The 24,730-nt window shown below is 37.4% G+C and overlaps 1 protein-coding gene across 5 annotated transcripts in view; it reads left to right on the forward strand.

The window, feature by feature from the left end:
* Window positions 1–24,209, forward strand: part of ttyh2 (tweety family member 2) — a 69,771-nt gene extending 45,562 nt beyond the window's left edge. Inside the window, exons 4-15 of one of the 5 annotated variants that reach the window (XM_048169906.1) lie at window positions 3,727–3,947; window positions 6,283–6,378; window positions 7,448–7,520; window positions 11,824–11,893; window positions 12,552–12,607; window positions 15,954–16,058; window positions 16,871–16,963; window positions 17,087–17,229; window positions 18,305–18,490; window positions 18,766–18,844; window positions 19,431–19,457; window positions 22,261–24,209. In XM_048169906.1, the coding sequence (XP_048025863.1) occupies window positions 3,727–3,947; window positions 6,283–6,378; window positions 7,448–7,520; window positions 11,824–11,893; window positions 12,552–12,607; window positions 15,954–16,058; window positions 16,871–16,963; window positions 17,087–17,229; window positions 18,305–18,490; window positions 18,766–18,844; window positions 19,431–19,457; window positions 22,261–22,341 (1,230 nt within the window). In that variant the 3' untranslated portion in view covers window positions 22,342–24,209. The remainder of the gene's footprint in view (window positions 1–3,726; window positions 3,948–6,282; window positions 6,379–7,447; window positions 7,521–11,823; window positions 11,894–12,551; window positions 12,608–15,953; window positions 16,059–16,870; window positions 16,964–17,086; window positions 17,230–18,304; window positions 18,491–18,765; window positions 18,845–19,430; window positions 19,458–22,260) is intronic. The other 4 variants (XM_048169908.1, XM_048169907.1, XM_048169909.1 and 1 more) reach the window with 4 other exon arrangements.
* The last annotated feature ends 521 nt before the right edge of the window (window positions 24,210–24,730 follow it).

Here is a 24,730-nt window from a genome sequence, read left to right on the forward strand (position 1 = left end):
GGCTGTTACCGGAAGCTATTGATATAGTCCATAAAGTTATAAATATGGATATTTTTCTCACAAAAACGCATTGCTTTGCCTTAGAAGGCCTTTATTAACCCCCTGGAGCTGTATGAATTACTTTTATGATGGATGGAATATTTTTAAATATAATTCTGATTGTGTTTGACTGCAAAAAGAAAGTCATATACACCTAGGATGGCTTGAAGGTGAGTGAATTATGGGATAATTTTCATTTTTGGGTGGACTAACCCTTTAACTCTTTCCTCGCCATTTCCGGAAATCCATGTTTTCACTTTTATAGCCTATAGAAGGGGGCACTATGACACATCTCATGAAAGTGTTCTTCTGCAATGATCAAAAATGCTGGTGCTGACTGGCAACTTTTAAAAAAAGAATAACGCTGGCAGGGAAAGAGTTAATCAGACTGTAAATCATGTGATGATTAGCAGTTAAAGCAATATCCTAATATTTAGACTATATTTAATAGGGTGGAACTTTTGAAACGTGTTAAAGTATGAAAGAAAGGTCTTTTTCTGTAGTGTTGAAAGTTTTTACTAGTGGTTGGTGGAAAAGTTGTAGGATGCTTACCATTTCAAACACCCCAAACACTCACTGAAAGTCTCACCCAGGAAAATAACCACAATTCTCTTGATATTCTTCACACACACTTCAGTTAACTGCAAGAGTAAATTGATACAAAATAATAAAGACTTTTGTGGAGCTGAGAGCTGTTTATCCATCACCCATGAGGCAGTTAATCAAACGTTTGCTGAAGGTGAATTTGAAGACAAAGTGAATTTGACTGTTGTGCTCGAGTTCCTGAGATTGTTTTTTTTTTTTTTTTTTTCCTTCAAAGTCAGGATTTGAACCCTAAAAATCTCAAGTTTCAACACACCGCTGCTCATAAGAGTCACATCTGATTTGTATCGTAAAACTTCCTTGCAGTCTTTGTTCCTTGGTTAGTCTTTGTTCATTTTTTGGTTCTCAGTAACTATCTAGAGAACCTCTGAACTAGTTCCACCAGCAAATCCCCAGACATTGCCACAGCCATTATTAGAAGAAGACCTGTAAGTAGTAAGGTCATCATTCCCTTTTGTATTCTCTCTGCTCCCTTCATTTTTTTTTTTTTTTTGTCTTACTGCCCCCCCCCCCCCCCCCCCCCCCCCAATTTAATGGAGAAATAGAAAATCATATCTGGATATAGAGCAGGCAGCACCACTTAGTGCTTGTGTTTCATTTCACGCTTCAACTCTCCCATTCAAATTTAATTGCAGAAGCTAAGCGCCTGCAGAAACCAGAGACAATCAATTAGAGCTGCAGCGCTGGGAGAAAAATCTCGGTCTCGTATCTTTACCACTTCCTCATATGCATTACAGCTGTGGCTTAAGAAATACAGTTCAGATGTTTAGTGTTTGTTCATTAGTTGGATTATTGGATTACATTCAGCAGAGATATTAAACACCACTGAGGAGGCCACACAATAAACTTTGCTATTCCCAGGAAACATACAAAATATTCAGTGCAGGTTCTTCTGAAACTCACAATCACCCTCAGACCTTAAAAAAAAACCCATCAGGACTTGTGTATTTCAAGAAGATGAAAGGACTCAAGAGAATGCGTTGCTGTTGTGAGATCAAAGATCTCATGAAAAACGAGTCCGGTCAAACTAGATAATCAATGGGGAATTGAGTTTCTCACAGCTTTGGGTATGAGATCACTACACTCTTGAATAGTGATGTCATAACCCTAAGAAGGGCTGCTGGGAATTGAGTCTGGCCACGAGTATTTGATTTCAGGATGTAGAGCATTTGTCTGGGAATCCCCTGATCATGTGCTGTTTTTAGCTTTTATTGCACTTTAAAAATGCTGTATGTACATGCACTCATTTGTTTTCTTTTTTTCTAACATAACCCACTCTATTTAATGAAACTTTTGGGTGGGTCTATGAGAAAGGATGAGGGAACACAAATTTGGTTACACACAGGCTCGATTCTTTCTGGCTGTTTGAACAGAAAACAACGCTTTTTAGAGCAGGCCCTTTCCTCATGCAGTACTTTCTCTCTTGCCTAATGTGGCTAAAATAGGAAGGATATTGGATAAGAGTTTGTGTAAAGAAGGACATCATGCATTTTGTGTTCCTATTTATTCTAAATTTAATGTGCATGTCATCTAGGTAAACAGATTGTGAAGGTAAATTAACAATGTGAATTCTAAAAGCTTTTCAATTAATTACTTGCATTTTGAATTGATGATTTAAATGTGATCTCAAGGTTTTTTCAGGAATGAAAAGTAAATAACCTGAAGTATTTTGGAGTCTGTAAGATTCTGCAAAAAGCATTGAGTAATTTTTTTTTTGTCAATATTTTGATCACAAAAGAGACAGTGGCATGTCTCTTTAGGCTGCATTTAGACTCCAATTTCACCTCCTAGTCAAATCCTAACTTAAAGACCACCTGTGGTGAATATCAACTTTTTAATGTTGTTTATATGTCTCTGTGGTGTTTTTAATATGCTTTAAGACAAACCATGTGCAAATTCATGAGTTAACACCATTGCTGAGTATTTTCTCCTTAACCAAAGACGGTCTCTCTCTCAATTTGAAATCGATGGTGTTTCTTACTACCTTACTACTACCACAAACTACCTTGTAACCAATCCCTTCAACGTACAGGCAGGATTTAGCATATCATTAACTATGACCGATCTGAAGCAGGGGAGTCTCAAGAAGTTAGGTTATTCTGGAATATTTTTCTGTTTACATTTAGCAATATAGCAGGTGAACTATATGTATATGATGTATATTACTATGTTATGATGAACTATATGCCTTTCTCCAATGACGACTGAAGTTGTTCAAAGTGTTTCCAAAGAAAAGGCAGCTGTCTGACTCTGAGACGGCGAATGGGAACATGGTTTGTGTAACATTAGCAACACATTATTAGCTGTTTGATAATGTAGTCAAACAAAAGGCGAATTATATTAATTATCTTTATGTGTCCGACATTGTAAAGAGCGATACCATCATGCAGTGTTTATCATTAAAGTTGACTGAGTGGATCTCTGAGCTGGTGTGAGTGAGTGGAGGCGGGGATCATTTGCATGTTCATATATATATACATGTGTATTAAATGAAGCTAGGGTGTAGAGTTACATTCAAGCTATTTTAAGGCATAAATGTCATTTTGGTGATGAAAGATGAGTTTTAAGAGATAAAATTATTGACTACAGGGGGACTTTAAAGTTCCAATGAAGTACACTACTGTTAAAAAGTTTGGTGTTGGTAAGATGTAAGCCATTTATGCTCACTAAGGCTGTGTTTATTGGATCAAAATACAGTAAAAATGGCAATATTGTGAAATATTGTTGCAATTAAAAAATAATTTGTTTTTAAAATAAAATGTATTTCTGTCATGACAAAGAATTTTCAAGCAGCCACTTCTCCAGCCTTCAGTATCACATGATCCTTCAAAAATCATTCTAATATGCTGATTTGCTGCTTAAGACACTTTATCAGAGTTGAAAACAGTTGTGCTGCTTAATATTTTTGTGGAAACCATGATACCTTTTTAAGGATCCTTGATGAATAGCAAGTAATGCAAGTTAATGCACCTTGCTGAATAAAGATATTAATTTCCTTAAAATACCCTTTTTCAATGGTAGAATGTCATTATAAACCCATCAAAATATTTCTGATTGCACTAACAATGATATTTACTCTCACAGGTGACGGGTACTATGGGAGGCATGCAGAGCAGCCTAAATGAGCACTTATCTCGACTGGGCGAGATCTTTGCCGCACGGGGAGACTTTGTGCAGACGCTGCAGTTCATGCAACAGATGTCAGACAACATCATTAAGCAACTACTGGGGCTTCCTGACTGGGAAAAGGCAAAAGTAGACCTGGCTGCCATAGCTGATCAGACTGCATATGTGGAGTATTACAGGTAATGATGAGAGCTGCCACTTTAAATTTTACCTCTCCTGTATTATATTTTCTGTGGAATGCAGGTCTTTTTTCCACCCTTGTTTTGTAGCAGGAACAATCATTATGAAGTATTTTGTCCTTGACTTCTCATATTCTGCTAAGTGCGGTTGAGTGAACCATCTTAGTAGTCCATCAACTGCTAATGCATGACTGCATGTGTACAGTCTGTTTTATAGTTGCATTTAAAGTCATTTCCTTGTCTTAGACACTATAGATCACATGTTATTTACTGCTGCAGCTTCACCGCTAGCCATTCATCAAAACATCCGCCAGTGCTGGATTTATATTCCTGTCATCATTCGACATTGCAGATGACAGGTTGATAAGTGATGATGTCACAATTCTTTAGTTTAGGTTGCCAGAAAAGTTAATCTTTGATAGGAGGCATATTAATAAAGCTGACATGTGAAAGTGATAATGTGGATGTGTCTGCATGTGTCTAAGGGTAGTTTATAGGAAGAGACACGCTCATCTATTCTCCTCTGACGTTTCAGCATATGAAATATTAATACCTATAGAAGTTGTTCATCTATTATGAATTATTTTCAGAGACGAAGAGCTCTCTGGAGTGGCCATGCCAGCACACACACACACCAACAAGATTTTATCACTTAGAGATTGTGCTTTCATTGCTCAGGAGAGTCTTGGTCATGTTTCACATAAGTATATGCAACCTAAAAGTCTTTAGGAAAAATAAAAATGACACACATGAAACAATAATTGTTGACATAAAAGATGAGTATAATGTGAATGTGGATAGCATAGCTCAGATAACTTGGTCTTGAATCTGCTGAAAAATGTTTGAGTTCAGAGTTTTATTGTATTTTATTGCAGACTTTGATTTGAGAACAGTTTGAGATTCTGTTGAAATATCTTCAGAAAAGCTGAAAAGCAGGAGGCATAATCACATGTCTCTATTTGGTCTATGTGAAACAGCTGAGATTTCATTTGTCATTTTGAAAATAACATGACAATGCAAAATACTTTTAATGAAACATTTCCACTCAAAAGGGCTTTTCACACTGCACTTAAAGGATTAGTTCGCTTTCAAATGAAAATTAGCCCAAGCTCTACTCACACTCAAGCCAGCCTAAGGTGTATATGACTTTCTTCTTTCTGATGAATATAATCGGAGAAATTTTAATAAATGTCTTGCACATCCAAGCTTTATAATGGCAGTGAATGGGACCAATGAGTATGAGCTGAAGAAAGTGTTTCCATCCACATCCATCCATCATAAATGTGTGCTCCGAGGGGTTAATACAGCGAAGCGATGCGTTTGTGTAAAAAAAAAAAAAATCCATATTTAAACAATTTATGAAGTAAAATATCTAGCTTCCAACAGACTGCCTTCCATATTCAACGTACAACACCAATTTACACTTTCTTCATACGTTGAATACGGAAAGCAGTCTGTCGGAAGCTAGATATTTTACTTCATAACTTGTTTAAATGTGGATTTTTTTTACACAAACGCATTTTTTTGCGTTTTTTTGCACTTCAGAAGGCCTTCATTAACCCCCTGGAGCCGTGTGGAGTACACATTTATGATCAAAGCTCATACTCATTGGTCCCGTTCACTGCCATTATAAAGCTCGGACGTGTCAGGATATTCATTAATATTTCTCTGATTATGTTCATCAGAAAGAAGAAAGTCATATACACCTAGGATGGCTTGACGGTGAGTAAAGCTTGGGCTCATTTTCATTTGAAAGTGATCTAACCCTGGTTGTTGTCATTCTGAACCCTGCTATTAACCCTGGGTAAAGGAAAATTTCACACTTGTAATTTGGAAGCAGGGTTAGTGGCGCTTTTTATCCGAGGTTATAAATCCATGATCCGGAGCAGGGTTAGCATCGCTTTTGCACTGTTAACCCCATATGGCCTTGCCAAACTTGTGAAACCATGCTGTGTTAGAATGTTATGACTTCAAGAGGCTTATCAAGTTAGTTAGCAACTGAAAACCAATCAGCTCAATGCCTCATATTCACATGCTTGAAACACTGCACGCTGTTTATAAACAGTTGTTTGAAGGGAAAAATCGGTCAAACGGCAACATAAAATGTCAATTGGAGTGATGAAGAGACCGTTTCACTCTTACCTTCATAGTCTGAAAAGTCCAGAATCAATGACACTGACACTGCAAATATGCAAATAAGGACATTAAACCACGGATTTCAGTTCATAGTTTCTAAACTTGCCATTATATTCTCTCCAGCATCTCATATCATGTCATGTAATGTTTTTTCATTGCTTATGAAAAATCTCTGTCTGCTGGTTTTTTTCTTCTGAAGGTGGTTGACATACCTCCTGATACTAATATTGGATCTGGTCATCTGTCTTGCTGCTTGTCTGGGTCTGGCCAAGCAATCCCGCTGGCTGCTTACTACGTGAGTACAAACCTACATTACACTGATAAATACTGGAAATAAAGACATCTTTGTGGCCTGTCATAGAAGAGCCCTCAAATTTTTAAAGAGGTCATATTTCCTTGATCTTTTAAAGTTCATTGTACTATCAAGATAATCCTTTAACATTCAGAAAACATCCTCTCCAAGACTGTTTATTGAAAATAAGCAAAATGCTTCATTTTAAGGTTCAGATCGGGGATGAAAAAAAAGTGTCTAACTTTATCTGTAGGAGAAACTTTATCTCAGGGAAGAAAAACAATAAAAAATGTATGATATGACCCCCTTTAAACAAGTTAATTAAAGAAAGATCAAAGAGAAAAGAACAGCAAATAAAATGTTCTCCTCATTCTCAAAGGATTGTCTGAAGTAATGCTGTACACCTGAAAAGGACAGAATGTTGAGTTTAACTACAGTTCTCATTCAAATGACAAATTTAAAAGGAAACTAATTGGTTAGGCAAGTGTTTTTATTTATCAGCTGGATTTTACTGCACAGTATTACCTATAGTGGAAAGCATTTAATTTAGTCGCATAGTGCATTTCTGAACATAAAACTGACCTGCTGTCATGTTCAATATAATGTAAAGCATTGGGAGTGTGTTCTGCAGTCTTATAGGGATTATAGTATGAAAAAGATTTTAAATTGATCTCAGTGATGGTGTATATGGTACAAAACCATTGTTTAGAAATATTCATGGGGGACAAAATATGTGGAATAAGCTCAATTAGCCAAGAGTGGGTCTGTCCACCCAAATTTCTTGCACACAAAGCACAAACTGTTCTATACCTACGCTTGGTTGAATCTCACCAAAACAAGGCCATTTCACCCCAAAAATGGTATAGGCCTAATTATTTGCATAATTAAGATTTTGTTTCTATTTGTGCATTATTTTCCATTAGTTTTATGTTAAGTGCATTAAACACCTATATTGTCATACTTTAGTTCTTAACTGGTTTCTCAACTGGATTTTACATTGGCGTCAAGTGGCGCCCCAGCACAGTACCATAATTGTTTATTATACTCTATTGTTTATGGTGTGTGTGTGCAGGATGATGGTGTTCGGGGTTCTGACTTTGATACTGAGTTGGGCGTCTCTCGGAGCTGATGTGGCCACTGCTGTGGTGAGTATCAGCCAACAAGCCTGTCGATGAATCTGTTCAGACCATTATCTGAGATATGGAGAATTCAAGACAAACACATTATCACCATTTCCATCCAAAACACTGCATGTGTTTACATATCGTAGTGTGTATGTGATGTTATTTGGTTTTGATATGCACTTGAGGCGGGTCACAGTGAGTCCATCGCTATCAAAAGCTTGTTTATGTGGCAAAGCATGACAAATACTAGTCAACTGCTGTCTGCTTGCCTGAAGGAGGTGATAAACTTCCAATTTATTGCGTTTGATGTGGGTGTGTGTGCTATCAAAATCACTGCGGTTTATGTGTTTATTGGGAAAAGAGTGAAATGTGGTGGATTTCTTTAAACCACATCAGTAAAGGAGGGGGAAATAAAAGGAAGTGCAAGGAATGTAAAACCACTGTTGGATTTCTCTTATTTTACGAATTCACATGTGGTCTCTGATCTTTTCTAGTTTAGTAAAACCAAATCTTGTAACCTTTTCTTCATATTCATACACTAATAGTTGGGTCTCAGTAAGACCCTGGGAGAGGAATCTGCTGGTTTGTCCTTTTGGATATGAAAAGAAATAAAATTATATATACAATTTGTCAAACTTTAAAAGCTGAGCTCTCAAAAGCATTGTCCAAATCTCTTTTTGCGTTGCTTAATATGACGGCATGCGTATTAAGTAAGAATGGAGGCCCACCTTCAGTTAAAAACACCTAGTGACTTTGTTTGAATCAGACATTACTTCCAAAACAACATTTTGTCGATATCTTAGATGAGTTTAGTGCATTGCAATCAAATTAGTTCATATCAAATCAAATGATTTGCATTAAATCTGGCTGTGTGGATGAGCTGTTCATGTTTTTTTTTTTTTTTTTTTTTAAAAACCCGATTCCAAAAACGTTGGGACACTGTACAAATTGTGAATAAAAAAGGATTGCAATAATTTACAAATCTCATAAACATATCAAATGTTGAAAGTGAGATATTTTGAAATGTCATGCCAAATATTGGCTCATTTTGGATTTCATGAGAGCTACACATTCCAAAAAAGTTGGGACAGGTAGCAATAAGAGGCCAGAAAAGTTAAATGTACATATAAGGAACAGCTGGAGAACCAATTTGCAACTTATTAGGTCAATTTGCAACATGATTGGGTATAAAAAGAGCCTCTCAGAGTGGCAGTGTCTCTCAGAAGTCAAGATGGGCAGAGGATCACCAATTCCCCCAATGCTGCGGCGAAAAATAGTGGAGCAATATCAGAAAGGAGTTTCTCAGAGAAAAATTGCAAAGAGTTTGAAGTTATCATCATCTACAGTGCATAATATCATCCAAAGATTCAGAGAATCTGGAACAATCTCTGTGCATAAGGGCCAAGGCCGGAAAACCATACTGGATGCCCGTGATCTTCGGGCCCTTAGATGGCACTGCATCACATACAGGAATGCTACTGTAATGGAAATCACAACATGGGCTCAGGAATACTTCCAGAAAACATTGTCGGTGAACACAATCCACCGTGCCATTCGCCGTTGCAGGCTAAAACTCTATAGGTCAAAAAAGAAGCCATATCTAAACATGATCCAGAAGCGCAGGTGTTTTCTCTGGGCCAAGGCTCATTTAAAATGGACTGTGGCAAAGTGGAAAACTGTTCTGTGGTCAGACGAATAAAAATTTGAAGTTCTTTTTGGAAAACTGGGACGCCATGTCATCCAGACTAAAGAGGACAAGGACAACCCAAGTTGTTATCAGCGCTCAGTTCAGAAGCCTGCATCTCTGATGGTATGGGGTTGCATGAGTGCGTGTGGCATGGGCAGCTTACACATCTGGAAAGGCACCATCAATGCTGAAAGGTATATCCAAGTTCTAGAACAACATATGCTCCCATCCAGACGTCGTCTCTTTCAGGGAAGACCTTGCATTTTCCAACATGACAATGCCAGACCACATATTGCATCAATTACAACATCATGGCTGCATAGAAGAAGGATCTGGGTACTGAAATGGCCAGCCTGCAGTCCAGATCTTTCACCCATAGAAAACATTTGGCTCATCATAAAGAGGAAGATGCGACAAAGAAGACCTAAGACAGTTGAGGCAACTAGAAGCCTGTATTAGACAAGAATGGGACAACATTCCTATTCCTAAACTTGAGCAACTTGTCTCCTCAGTCCCCAGACGTTTGCAGACTGTTATAAAAAGAAGAGGGGATGCCACACAGTGGTAAACATGGCCTTGTCCCAACTTTTTTGAGATGTGTTGATGACATGAAATTTGAAATCAACTTATTTTTCTCAGTTTAAACATTTGATATGTCATCTATGTTGTATTCTGAATAAAATATTGAAATTTGAAACTTCCACATCATTGCATTCTGTTTTTATTCACAATTTGTGCAGTGTCCCAACTTTTTTGGAATTGGGTTTGTACCTTAAGGCTCCTATTTTAGGCGCAGAACTCTTATATCCTCTCTATTTTCTCTTTCAAACAATTTCTCTCACTCACTCACCCAGTTATTCTCCTACTCTAACTCTAACTGGCAGGTTATGAATGCATTTAAACAGCTGCCCACAAACCAATTATATCCACAAAGAAAACAAACAGTATGGAAAAATCAATAGTCTGTCAGCAGAACTTGTAGCGCTCGTGTGTGCGTGCGTGTGTGCGTGCGTGCGTGTGTGTGTGTGGAAAGAGAGATTTCTCTGTGCGAGAAAGTACTGTTCTTGTGTTATACTTGCCAATCTATTTCCTAATACACAAGTGTTTCCTGCACAGATGTTCTCCCACTGATGAATGTACACAGTCCAGAGCAATATATATGCTGCAAACTCACAACCCGGGTTACAATATATATGTGTGTGTGAGTTTGCAGCCTGAATTGAATATGATGAGAAAGAGAGAGTGGGACTCAGAAATAACAAAGAATGGAAACTTTCCATTGTGCTGTTTTCACCGGCTGTGTTCAAAAGCAAACTAATATTACTAGTATAGTCTGCTTTAACTAAAATTTGACTCATTACCGAATTATGTGCTATATATTAAAAAAAAAAAATTATTAATAATGTTATGTTAGAAACATTGTAGAAAACACTGAAATACACACTCATTGGCACACCACGTTCTGTTTACAGGTATACCGATTTATGTTTCTCTGTGTGTGACTAATTTAGTTCATACTTCCAGGTTGCAAATATTTCCCCTATCAGCTCATTAAGAGAGAAATGTAGATGTACCACCTCTTCAGCATCAGTGGACACGCTCAGTACGCTATAATGAACTCATCTTTTCTGCAGGCGTTAGACACAGACACACAGGGCTTTGATCCTGTCTTCACGGCTAATGAATTAATGCATAACACAAGGTATTGAGCCTCAGGAGTTCAACAGGATGTGGACTTGACTCTAAACTTCCTTGCTTTGAGACAGGATGAGGGGAATGTTTTAAAGTTGATAGACATGTATTACTGCAGAAAAAAGGCTCCTAATGAGTCGCCATGTGATAAAGGCCTAGGTTAGTTGTTACTGTTACCACTATTTTATTATTTTATTTTATTTTATTTCATTATTTTATTTTATTTTATTTTATTTTATTTATGTATTTAATATATTTTTTTTTTTTTTTTGTATTTATTTATTTATGATTTTATTTTTGTCTTTTCTTGCCTTGTCAGAGAAACCGCTACTGGCAGAATGGAACAATTATGTCATCGCTGAATGCAAATGTATTGTGGACAGAAATATATGTTCCTTTCACCGCCTGAGGATGTTTATGTGCAGACAGAGAGTGCATGTTGTGTTTCTGCATGACTGTTTTTTCCTTAGATAGACATTATAGCGTTGTACAGTATCCGCACTGCAACACTTACTGTTGCCTATACAGAATGTGTGAAGTCTGTGTGATGTGACTCATGTCGTACATTCCTTCCTGTCTGACAGATAGCTGTTTATTTAGACCTCTGAGTTTATTCTACAAGTCTGCAATATATGAGTGTGTGTTTGCACCTGTGTGTACTTCCTGTCTATGTCAATTTATGTCCCTTCACCTATTGCACCAAACATCCTACAGTAACAGGAGTGTTTAGCTGAAATACAATTATACAAGCATTTTTTAACAGTATATTTATTGAATGTATATATACACTACCATTCAGAAGTTTGGGGTCAATAAGATTTTTTCCACCATCACAGGACTTGTGTGTGTGTGTGTGTGTATGTATGTATGTATGTATATGTGTGTATATATATATATACACATACATACACCTTTTTTATTTTATATGTGTGTTTTGCGGTCTAGGGTACAAGTGACTTCTGTGTTGCGCCAGACAAATTTCTGATGAACCAAACAAAAGACATAATCAGCTCAGGTAAGTGTATCTCTTATTTTGAATGTATGTTTGTTTGAAGAAAAACAGACATGAACACACACACACACACACACACACACACACACACACAGAGTCATGGCCGGTTCATTTAATCTCATTTTATGAATGGGGATTATGGTTCTTCAGTGAACCAAATTTGCATGAAATGGCATTTTTAAGTCAAGTGCTTGAATAGTTTAAAGGGTTAATCTAATAGACCTTTTATCCTGCTCCATAATCACTATGACTGAATACATCTGTAAAATGGCCATTCCTGTGATTATGTAACTTTAATCCTGTTCTCAGCCATAATATGTTCCTGCACTACCAGACAGCCAGAAGCTCCCTCAGGTGCTTGAGGACGGAGCATCCCAGAGGAAAAAAATCATTCCTCAGAGGCTGCTTTTTCATAGCTAGCAAGATTTAAAGGAATATTTCATCTCAAAATGAATTTAACGCCACAGCCTGAATGGTTAAAAATGGCTTCTAGACATCTGTCTTGTATAGTGGATGTCATGGATCAGAAGGTGCATTTAATCATAATGATAACCAGAAGAAGAAAAAAAGATTTTAAAGAGATTTTTTTTTTTTTTCATTTCTTTTGGTCTGGATGTCATGGTGTTCATAATGCACTTTCTTTTCTCCTCTTCTTTTCTAGATATTGTGCATTATTACCTGTACTGCAGCCAGACTCTCCCCAACCCGTTTCAGCAGGTACTATGGTTAATTGCACTTTTTATGTTCTTTAATTCCTCACCAAAAATGATCACCTGTAGGGATGTGAATCATAAGGAATCTATTGATGCTATTTTGATTCTCATTTTACTGATCAATATAAATTTCCTAACAAATCTTTTAGTACTTTGGAGAAAGCAAGATTTTTTAAATCAAAGAACCATATATTAGTGAGTTAGTGAGTCAGTCAGTCAACGAGTCAGCGAGTGAGTCAGCGAGCGAGTGAGTCAGGTCAGTCAACGAGTCAGCAAGCCAGTGAGTCAGTCAGTGAGTCATTGAGTCGGTCAGTGAGTCAGTCGGTCGTTCAGTGAGTTAGTTGGTCAGTGAGTCAGTTGGTCGGTCTGTGAGTGAGTCGGTCGGTCAGTCATTGAGTCAGTCAGTCAGTGAGTCGGTCGGTCGGTCAGTGAGTCAGTTGGTCAGTGAGTGAGTCAGTCAGTCAGTCGGTCAGTCAGTGAGTGAGTGAGTGAGTCGGTCAGTCAACGAGTCAGCGAGTGAGTCAGCGAGCGAGTGAGTCAGTCAGTCAACGAGTCAGTAAGCCAGTGAGTCAGTCAGTGAGTCGGTCAGTGAGTCAGTCGGTCGTTCAGTGAGTTAGTTGGTCAGTGAGTCAGTTGGTCAGTCAGTGAGTCGGTCGGTCAGTGAGTCAGTTGGTCAGTGAGTGAGTGAGTGAGTCAGTCAGTCGGTCAGTCAACGAGTCAGCGAGTGAGTCAGCGAGCGAGTGAGTCAGTCAGTCAACGAGTCAGCAAGTCAGTGAGTCATTGAGTCGGTCAGTGAGTCAGTCGGTCGTTCAGTCAGTCAGTGAGTGAGTCGGTCGGTCAGTGAGTCGGTCAGTCAGTGGGTCGGTCAGTCGGTCAGTCAGTCGGTGAGTCAGTCAGTCAATCAGTCAGTGAGTCAGTCAGTCACTCACTCAGTCAGTCAGTCAGTGAGTGAGTGAGTCGGTCGGTCGTCAGTGAGTCAGTGAGTCAGTCAGTCAGTGAGTCGGTCAGTGAGTCAGTCAGTCATCAGTCAATCAGAGTGAGTCATCAGTCACTCAGTCAGTCAGTCAGTGAGTGAATCAGTCAGTCGTCACTCAGTGAGTCAGTCAGTGAGTCAGTCAGTGAGTGAGTCAGTCGGTCAGTGAATCAGTCAGTCAATGAGCGAGTGAGTCAGTCGTCAGTCAGTCAGTGACTCAGTCAGTGAATCAGTCAGTCAGTCAGTCAGTCAGTCAGTGAGTGAGTCAGTCAGTCAGTCAGTCAGTGAGTGAGTGAGTCAGTCAGTCAGTCAGTCAGTCAGTCGGTCAGTCGGTCAGTCAGTCGGTGAGTCAGTGAGTGAGTGAGTGGGTCGGTCGATCGGTCGGTCGGTCGGTCGGTCAGTGAGTGAGTCAGTCAGTGAGTCGGTCAGTCAGTCAGTCAGTCAGTCAGTGAGTGAGTCGGTCGGTCAGTGAGTCGGTCAGTCAGTGGGTCGGTCAGTCGGTCAGTCAGTCGGTGAGTCAGTCAGTCAATCAGTCAGTGAGTCAGTCAGTCACTCACTCACTCAGTCAGTCAGTGAGTGAGTGAGTCGGTCGGTCGGTCAGTGAGTCAGTCAGTCAGTGAATCAGTCAGTCATTGAGTGAATCAGTCAGTCAGTCAGTCAGTGAGTGAGTCAGTCGGTCAGTCAGTCAGTGAGTCAGTCAGTCAGTGAATCAGTCAGTCAATGAGCGAGTGAGTCAGTCGTCAGTCAGTCAGTGACTCAGTCAGTGAATCAGTGAGTCAGTCAGTCAGTCAGTCAGTCAGTCAGTCAGTCAGTGAGTGAGTCAGTCAGTCAGTGAATCAGTCAGTCAGTCAGTCAGTCAGTGAGTCAGTCAGTCAGTCAGTCAGTGAGTCAGTCAGTGAGCGAGTCAGAGAAAGACATGCATTTAACATCTTTTGTATTATTCTTTCTCATCACATTCATTTCAGACTGCAACTTTACAAATCATAATTTATTTTTTCATGGCAATAGGAAATTAAATGAAACCTCATGAGTGACCAACTTTGGAAAAAGGCTTAAAAATACATTGCACACACAAGTGTTTGGTAAAATAATACAAATTTAATTAGATTAAACTATTTTTATCAATACCTTTCTATATTGAATGAATTATAATTACATTTTGTAATAATCATTTCTTATGCTTTATCCACCATCTTGGATAGATTCTTTTTAAAATTTGCCCTTGTTACATTTTGTAACAGTATTCTCATTGGAAGTGTAACTATGATGCCTTAAAGTGCTCTCTACAGTATTTAGGTTTTGAAACGGCCAGGAGGAATCAGTTCTCGATTCCAAACTGCAACTGACTTATCGATCTCCTTCTTCTTATACTTTACCCTTTCCCTGACTCTGTGTCTTTCTCCCTCTCTTCTCCTGTCTCTCAGCGTCTCAGGGTTTTTAGGTCAGGCAGTAAAAGGCCAGTGTCCTACATCTCAGCTTGCTGCAGTTCAGCTTGACTTACTATAAGAGAGTAACTGTAGACATCTCTCTCGGATCAATAGAGTTGTCACAGGGAAAGGGAAGCAAAGATGTTCATAACAAGAGCTCAGTTGCATGACATTTATGTAGACACAGGAATATCAGTCTGTAGAGCATCATCAGCACTTAATGTATGAAAATGTTTTTGTAATGAGATTAATATCTGGTCTTTTTTAATCATATTCCCTTCTCTTTATGCTCTGTTCTTGGTCTCATCTTTGTTTAATTTCCAATTGGTGTATATTTAGACTTGCACAGTGTCTGTCACTTTTTTTTTTTTTTTTTTTAGTTGAATAGTTCTTCTTTTCATGTGTGGTCTCTGTTTTCGCAGTGAATTAATTCACTCTCACATCAAGAGAAGAGGGTGGAAATTGTAAAAAAAAAAAAAGAAAGTGGATTAATTTAATCAGGTTTTAGATGTGTTTATCTGATGTTCCACCTGCTGGTGAATCTTGTGAACAAAAGCCTGGGTCATATTTCATCAGAAAATTTTGCATTTTTCCATGCATTATTTTCATCACAGAAAAATCTCATTATTGTAATTCAAAAATTAGCATCCCTAGAATATACTAATGAAATCATCATCCTCAGACACAATGCTTTATTTACTTTAATTTTTTTATTTTTTTTATTTGACCTAAGCATATTATTATTTATTTTTTTTTTTTTTTATTGTGGTCATTTATATAGATTTGAGAGCTGACAGTAGTGATATCCAGCTCTGTTTATCTGTGGATGGTGCAGTTTCTCTCTCTGCTGGTAGGAAGAGGAACTGCACATTAGAACCAAACCTGTGATGTGTGAACTGTTAATGTTGAGTTTGTTTGCCCTTAAACAAAACAAACTGATCCTGAATTAGTTTGTTTTGCAGTCGCTGACTGTCTTCCAGAGATCGCTGACCACCATGCAGATCCAGATACAGGGTCTCCTGCAATTTGCAGTGCCTCTGTTCCCCACAGCTGAGGTGAGTGTGCATGAGGACAGTAAGCATATAGTTACGAGAAGCATATGAGATACGGTCTCAGTAGAATCTGTGGTATTTATTTACATTTATGCATTTGGCAGTTTTACCCAAAATGACTTGCAATGCATACATTGCATAGTCTACAATTAATTCAATCAAAATAAATGAAAAACTAAATAAATGAATAGATAATGAATAGGATTATTTCCATGACAGTTAAGCACATATGTTGTTTTATGTTCTACTTTTTACAGTATTACATTGTTTTTTATATATTATAGTTAAAATGTGATAAGTCTTCATTTTAATTATTTAAATGCAGTATAGCAAAAAAAATCTTGGACAATGTTTTTTATATTTACTATAGATACATATGATATTTCATGCTAAATAAATAAATGTTATTTTCATGATAGTTAAGCACGTATATTGTTTTACTTTGTAGTTTTTACTGTATTACGCAATTTTGCTGTCCCCTCAAAATAACTGAACACACAGCCATTATTGTCTAAACCGCTGGCCACAAAAGTGAGTACACCCCTAAGTGAAAATGTCCAAATTGGGCCCAGTTAGCCATTTTCTCTCCCCGGTATCATGTGACTCGTTAGTGTTACAAGGTCTCAGGTGTGAATGAGGAGCAGGTGTGTTAAATTTGGTGTTATTGCTCTCACTCTCTCATGTGTGTATATGTATATATATATATATATATATATATATATATATATATATATATATATATATATATATATATATATATATATATATATATATATATATATATATATATATATATTGTGTGTGGTTCTTTTCAGAGGGATTTATTGAGTATTCAGCATCTATTGAATAATTCAGAGGCCGGTTTACATCAGCTCACTGCTCTTCTAGACTGCCGAGGACTCAATAAGGTAGCGAGCGAGCACTCATACACATTCCACCTGCTTCTGTCTAATATGATACTGCACGATTAGTGAGATTTCCGCAATTAGTAAAGTGCATCTAAATCTCTTGCGGCATGTGTGTGTTTGCAGGACTACCTGGACGCGCTGATGGGTGTGTGTTATGATGGTGTGGAGGGGTTACTGTATCTCTGTCTGTTCTCTCTGCTGGCGGCCTGTGCCTTCTCAGTCATGCTGTGCGCCATCCCGAGAGCGTGGCGACAGATCGCCAACAGGTACAGTACACACACACAGAATACATTACGCACATTCACACACATTGACTATAGTGCCCTGAACTCTAATCAAACATACATAAACTAGCTAATTAAGTTCTTTGGGAGTCAACTGAAAGTTACAGACAGGTCTGTTAAGAGCCGTTGCATAAAGAAAGATCTCCAGAAGCAGGAATAAATTGATCAAAAGTGACATTTATAATGATACAAAAGATTTATATTTCAAATAAATGCTGTTCTTTTTCACTTTCTATTCATCAAAGAATCCTGAAAAAAAAAATCACTGTTTCCACAAATATATTAAGCAGCAGCACAGCTGTTATCAGTATTGATAATAAGAAGAAATGTTTCTTGAGCAGAAATTTGTAAAAGATCATGTGACACTGATGACTGGAGTAATGATGCTGAAAATTTTGAAAAAAAAAAAGAAATGTTAAAATTAAATAGTTTATTTAAATTGTGATTTATGTTTCAAAATATTATTGTATTTTTGATTAAATAAATACAGCCTTGGTGAGCATAAGAGACTTCTTTGAAAAACATTTAACTCTTTCCCTGCCAGCGTTTATAAAAAAAGAAGAAAAAAAGTTGCCAGCCACCACCAGGGTTTTTTATAATTTTCACAAAAAGTTAATGGCCCCCAGAATATTTTGTTGTAGGAATATTTGAACATGCAATATATCAAAAGAAAGAACATAGCCTCTGTTTTTAAACAATACAAACAAACAAAAACGTGCATTATTCTAGCTTCATGCATTCTCAACTCTTGAATGTGGGTATGTTTCATTAAAAAAAGCAACAATTTTTTTTTTTTGTGCATAAACTTGTTTCTGCTCCTTTTTTGCCTGTGTTTTGATCTGGAGGTTCTGTACTCTTTCAGAAGATGCGTAAAAGCGCCCCCCTACTGTATAACATGGAAAGCCGGAAAATTCCGTCGATGGCGGGGAAACGCTGTCTCATAAATGATGGAAAATTCTGTCAATGTTGGAGAAAGAGTTAAAAATCTTCCCGGCCCCAAATGTTTAAAGGGTAGTGTATACTATAGCATACAATGCTTCTCTTTCCCTATCCACAGAGATAGAGATTACGATGACATCGATGACGGGGACCCATTTAACCCTCAGAGCCGGCGAATAACGTCCCACCATCCGCACCAGGGCAACATGCACAGCTTCTGCAGCTACAGTAGCAGCATGGGCAGCCAGACCAGCCTGCACCCTCCGACACAGGCCGTGTCCAACGCACCCCTGTCAGAATATATGTAAGAGTCGCCCTTTAAACTTGATTTATTCTTTTTCATATTCTCCGATTTCCTGTTTTCAGATGGATGCGTCTGAATATTGTGTGACAGCTTAATTCAATAACTTTTGGGTCTAATAAAGGGGAGCTGCTGATTGATTTTCTTTTCTTAAAAGAATATTAGATGAAGTTCACTGTATTACTTCTAAAATACTTATTTCCTTTCTCTTTTCTCAGTCTGTCTTGAACAATCCCCATCACTTTCTCCTTTTATTCATCATTGTCTTGTTTTGTCAGGAACCAGTCTGCGCTGTTTGGTGGAAACCCGCGCTATGAGAACGTGCCTCTGATCGGGAGGGGATCTCCTCCTCCTTCGGTGCGTTGGGCTCCAGCGGCCCAGTCCTTCTCATGACCACACATACATCATGTTTACACAGTGACAATAATTTACACCAAAGATTTAAACTTTTTTCAAAACAACGACGCAATATTTTAAAGTCAACATGAAACCAAAATTGACCATCTGTACACTACTGTTCAAAAGTTTTGGGTGGGTACGTATTTTTAAGAAATGAATACTTTTATTCAGTAGGTTATGCTGTAAATAAATGACAAATAAACAAACAAATAAACAAATACATGCTGTTCTTTTGTTTGCTACTCATCAAAGAATCCTGAAAAAAGGTATCACTGTTTCCACAAAACTATTAAGCAGCCCACAAGCATATTAAGTGAGAGTAAATGGGCTAAAGTTTGATTTCATGTTGACTTTAAACTCTTATCATTATTATTTCTAATCTTAATCTATTTGTTCTTTAGTGGCTTTGTACTGTCTTCTGCTAATAGCTTCTTTTACGTTTTTTCTTTGTTTGTTTGTATGTTTCTCTGTTTGTATGTTTCTGTTCTTATTTTTTCTTCCTTATTTTAACCAAAAAAAAAAAAAAAAAACATTCTTTTTGGAGCTTTACTCTCAGCCATATATAAACCGCGTAAGTTGCTGTATGATTGCAGTATTATTGTCTCAGTCCCTTTGTTATCTGAACTTCCCCCCAATTTTTCTGTTATTTCATCCCTTGTTTTTATAATACATTTTGTTTGGGTGATTTTTCCCTTTTTCACTCCTGGCATGGATCCTCATAGACACACCTACACATGTTGTATGTTAGACACAGATGAGTTATGTAGAGCACGCCCCCTATTGCTAGGAGGTCAGAATGTATTTGCAAGAGCATTTATTTAGTTAATTCTATGTTTAATTGTAGTGTTGTCTGGTCACTAGCATGCCTTAAAAACCCTTTTGTCAGCTAATAACTTTATACAGATTTAGAGTGACATGAGGGTGAGTAAATGATGACAAAATTACAGTCTTTTAGATATTAACTAGATAAAAAAAAAAAAAAAAAACTGCCTTGGCATAATCGGTAATCTATGGAAGCTTGTTTCTTCCAGAGATTATGAAATAAAAAGGGTAATTGCGAATTTTTATCTCAGACTTTTTTTTCTCGCAATTGCGAGTTTCTCAGTATTGTGACATAAAGGCCCTGTTTACACCTGATATTAAGATGAGTTTGGTCGATCTGATCACAAGTGGACCACGCTAAATATTAGTGTAAACGGGTTCTAAACGTTTGGAGCTTTCCATTTTCGACCACTTCCAGAGGTAGTCTAAAACGCATTTGACCAGATTGCTTTCTTAGTGTAAACACGTTGAATGTGTTTGAACCACCACAAAAGATCGCCTACTCTCCACCTACTGACCTAATGCGTAAACATTATGGAAAGCACGCTAGGGACGCGGTATTAAAATTTTGTCGACTGAAGACCAAAGTTTAGTTTGAAAACGAAAACATACCAAGCACAATGTTCTCTCACCATTCCCGATTTTTACAGATATTAGTGCAGAAATTAAAGCTTTTTTTTCGTCGTCTCCGGTCGTGTTTATATGTGAATAGCGTGAACTTATTTCGTCCATTAGATCGAAAGTTCTGAAAAAACCCATACATTTACCCGTCCACAGACCCTCCCATCAAAGAAATCAGGACAGAAGTGATCGAAAGTGGACAAAAGAGACAGATTAGAGCACCAGGAGTAAACGGGAATGTGTCTCCCTCGTCTACTTGTGATCCGATTGACCAAAACGCATCTTAATACCAAGTAGAAACAGGGCCCAGTAATCTCCCAATTGTGAGTTATAAAGTCGAATTGCAGGGTAAAAACTCGCAATTGTGAGAGAAAAAGTCAGAATGGCAAAGTTATATCTCGCAATTCTGACTTTTTTCTCAGAATTGAGAGAGGCTGTAAAGACAATTGTGAGTTATAGGCGAATTACTGGATATATAAACTTGTAATTGTGAGGGGGAAAAAAGTCAGATTGCACTTCTGACTTTTTTCCTCCGAATTGAGAGATATATACTTGCAATTCCAAGTTATAAAGTCCAACGTTTCATTCACAGTTCTGAGAACAAAAACTGACGTTTTTCTTGCAATTTTGAGTTTTTACATCGCAATTCTGACTTTAAAGGTGCCCTAGAACTTTTTTTTAAAAGATGTAATATAAGTCTAAAGTGTCCCCTGAATGTGTCTGTGAAGTTTCAGCTCAAAATACCCCATATGGGTTTTTAATTCATTTTTTGAACTGCCTATTTTGGGGCATCATTATAAATGAGCCGATTCAGGGTGTGTAGCCCTTTAAATCTCGTGCTCCATGCCCCAAGAGCTCGCGCTTGCCTTAAACAACATAAAAAAAGTTCAAACAGCTAATATAACCCTCAAAATGGATCTTTACAAAGTGTTCGTCATGCAACATGTCTAATCGCGTAAGTATAGTATTTATTTGGATGTTTACATATGGTTATGAATGAGTTTGATAGTGCTTCCGTGGCTAACGGCTAATGCTACACTGTTGAAGAGATTTATAAAGAATGAAGTTGTGTTTGTGCATTATACAGACTGCAAGTGTTTAAAAATGAAAATGCGAACGCTCTTGTCTCCGTGAATACAATAAGAAACGATGGTAACTTTAACCACATTTAACAGTACATTAGCAAAATGCTAACGAAACATTTAGAAAGACAATTTACAAATAACACTAAAAATATCATGTTATCATGAATCATGTCAGTTATTATTGCTCCATCTGCTATTGTTCTTGCTTGCTTACCTAGTCTGATGATTCAGCTGTGCACAGATCCAGACGTGTAATCCCTTTCATAATGTTGGGAACATGAGCTGGCATATGCAAATATTGGGGGCGTACATATTAATGATCCCGACTGTTACGTAACAGTCGGTGTTATGTTGAGATTCGACTGTTCTTCGGAGGTCTTTTAAACAAATGAGATTTATATAAGGAGGAAACAATGGAGTTTGAGACTCACTGTATGTCATTTCCATGTACTGAACTCTTGTTATTTAACTATGCCAAGATAAATTCAATTTTTGAATCTAGGGCACCTTTAAAAATTTCAATTCATAGAAAAAAGCTTGCAATTCTGATAAAAGAAAATCTGACATATTTCTTGCAATTGCACTGACTTTATAATATGTAATTGCAAGTTTATACAACGCAATTTCAAGGAAAATAAGTCAGAATTGTGAGAAGTCGCAATTACCTTTTTTATGTTTTCATTCTGTGGCTGAAACAAGCAACCATAGTAAACTTGTAGTCCACAACGAACACAAAAAGTGTAGTTCATTTTCATTTCACTCTTAAAAAAAAAGGTCATTGTTTGCTTTAATATTAGCCATGTAGATAGTGTCAGTTTGTGACTCCTGTGTTGATGTTCTCCTCAGTACTCTCCAACCATGAGAGCCACCTACCTCTCCATGACCGAAGACCAGATCAGACACTTTGGGGAGGATTTCCGAGCGTAGAACTGATCCGTTTTCTTCTGTCATGCACACGTTTTGTCTGGTGTGATTCTTCACACTCTGGAAATATGGACACATGGAAAACCCTCACGCCAGCATGTGTGCGCATCTTTGTTTGTGTTACAGGACCACGGTCTGAGAGGAGAACATCATTTTAAGAGCACTCTGTGTGTGTCCGTATGGGTGCTTGCATGTATGTGTGTGTTTGTCGATTATTCTGATGGTGCGATGCATATTTTCCCTCACTACTGAGGATCTGAAATATCCTGTCTCTAATAATGTTTTATTTGTATGTTTACGTCAAATAGACTGTTGGTCTTCCCTATTGCCTTTCAAGTGCAGAAACTGTTCAGTGTGGGTAACAAACACTATTTTGGACCCACTTTATATTGCGTCTTTAACTACTATGTACTAACATTTACATTAATCATTTGATGCAATGCACTTATTGTGTATTTATTTATTTAAATACCTGTTGTTAATTTCTGTAATTACCTCTATAATTACAATGTTGATCCTTGACTTACCCCACCTTTAAACTTAACCATACCACAAAACCTCTCCCTATACTTACCCGTATCCCACCTCAATAGCAGCAAAAGTATTTTGCAATACGATATGAACACAATAAGCACATGGTACCTAACAGTCAGTGTTCTTTTAGAATATTTACAGTGTAATTATACAATTTAGTACTGAGTAATATAATATTAATTAACTTACATGTACTTGTTACACACATAAATATATATAAGTACATAGAAGTTAAAGGCACCTAATATAATATGGGACCACATTTTTTTTTTCTTTTTTCTAACCAGAGTACAGTACCAAACCTTATAAAGGTTAGCCATTCGTCATTAAAGACTGTACATATAAGTGTGGACACTGGTTGAAGTATTAATATTCTGTCCATTGGACATTTAGTCCTACATAGTGTACAGCATTGCTAGTATCAACATAGTAGGTTTGCTAGGTACTTTTCCAAGCGATTGTTGCTCATGAAAAGTTGTCTTACTTTTTTTTTTTTTTTTTTTTTTTTTTTAGCTACTGTGCAGTGTGAACTTCATGAACGTCATCACATTTTATGATGGCTAACTGTACAGATACTAATGCGTTTTATCTTCTTATTTTGAAGTGAAGTCTATTGTTTTCTAAATGTCTTTTGTGCCAAGAATGGAAGCATGTTTTGTGCCTCTAAAGCCTTTGTTTTCATTCCCTTTCACTGCTTTTTCACTGTGTGTATCTATGATTAACAGGGATGGGACTTAGCTTTTGTGTTTGTTTTATGCATGTAGAGGCATTTTAAAGCACAACATGATCACTTTGGGTTTATAGTGACCAAACACTGTCACTTCGTACCACAAATGATGTTTCTAACATCCTGAGAGACTTTCACCTCATTTCCAGCAAGCACAAATGACGGGTCATTTTACCTGGAACTTAAAATCGCAGACCTTCCTTTTTATACAAGTGTAGAAAGCACACTGAGCCAATTTTCTCCCATGTTGCAAATGCATATGCATTGAATTAACCTGTTGACCAGCTGTAAATAACCTGTATGGTAACAAATGTTGTGTGACTCTTTGTATTTCTTTCTTTGCTCCATTCTTGAGTGCCATTCTCAGTATATTGTTTGATAAAATCATCTACTTGGACAGATTGCTTGCACAGCGTGTCCTCATTTGAAATTGATGGTGGCTTCCGTTTGGTTTATTGCATAGTGTTTTTAATACATACTGCATACTGATTTTAATACTCGGTGCATGAATAACACTGCGTTGCAGACACTGACGGTGGTGCTTGACTTCTGTCTAACTTAGAGGACAGAAACATGGATATATAATAAAAAACATTTTGATTTGAATTGAGACCTTTGAGTGAAAACTTTTATTTAGGTACATTTATGTAGCTTATAGCAGGGCAGGTTTTCAAACTCTATGGGGAAAATGTTACTTACGGACTATTTTTGGCTTTGCAACAAAATGTAAATCATAAAAACAATGATGAAACTACAAAAATGTGTACAAAACCGTTTTGGCCTACTAGTGTTAATACATTTGAAAAGTTAGGCTACATCACAACTACAAACTACTTCCCAAAATTATGTTTATAATAATACTCTTGTCCTGTGAATACGGTTAAGATCATCTAACTAATACATTATATATTTGTTTCTTGTTTAATATGTCTGCCAGTGTTCTTTTACAGTTTCAGTTATTGCAAAAGTACTATGATTAGCCTGCCCTATCATATGATGGGTTTTAGTTTGGAGACCAAATTGAATAAGATTTTCAAATGAATGTTTGAAAGCAACATACAACCCCACTGCTATAGAAAACAAGCGTTTGTGTAATTGGACTAAACTCCTTTCCTTACAGTTGCTGCGATA

Source organism: Megalobrama amblycephala, linkage group LG20, assembly GCF_018812025.1.
Source record: "Megalobrama amblycephala isolate DHTTF-2021 linkage group LG20, ASM1881202v1, whole genome shotgun sequence".
Lineage (NCBI taxonomy): Eukaryota > Metazoa > Chordata > Actinopteri > Cypriniformes > Xenocyprididae > Megalobrama > Megalobrama amblycephala.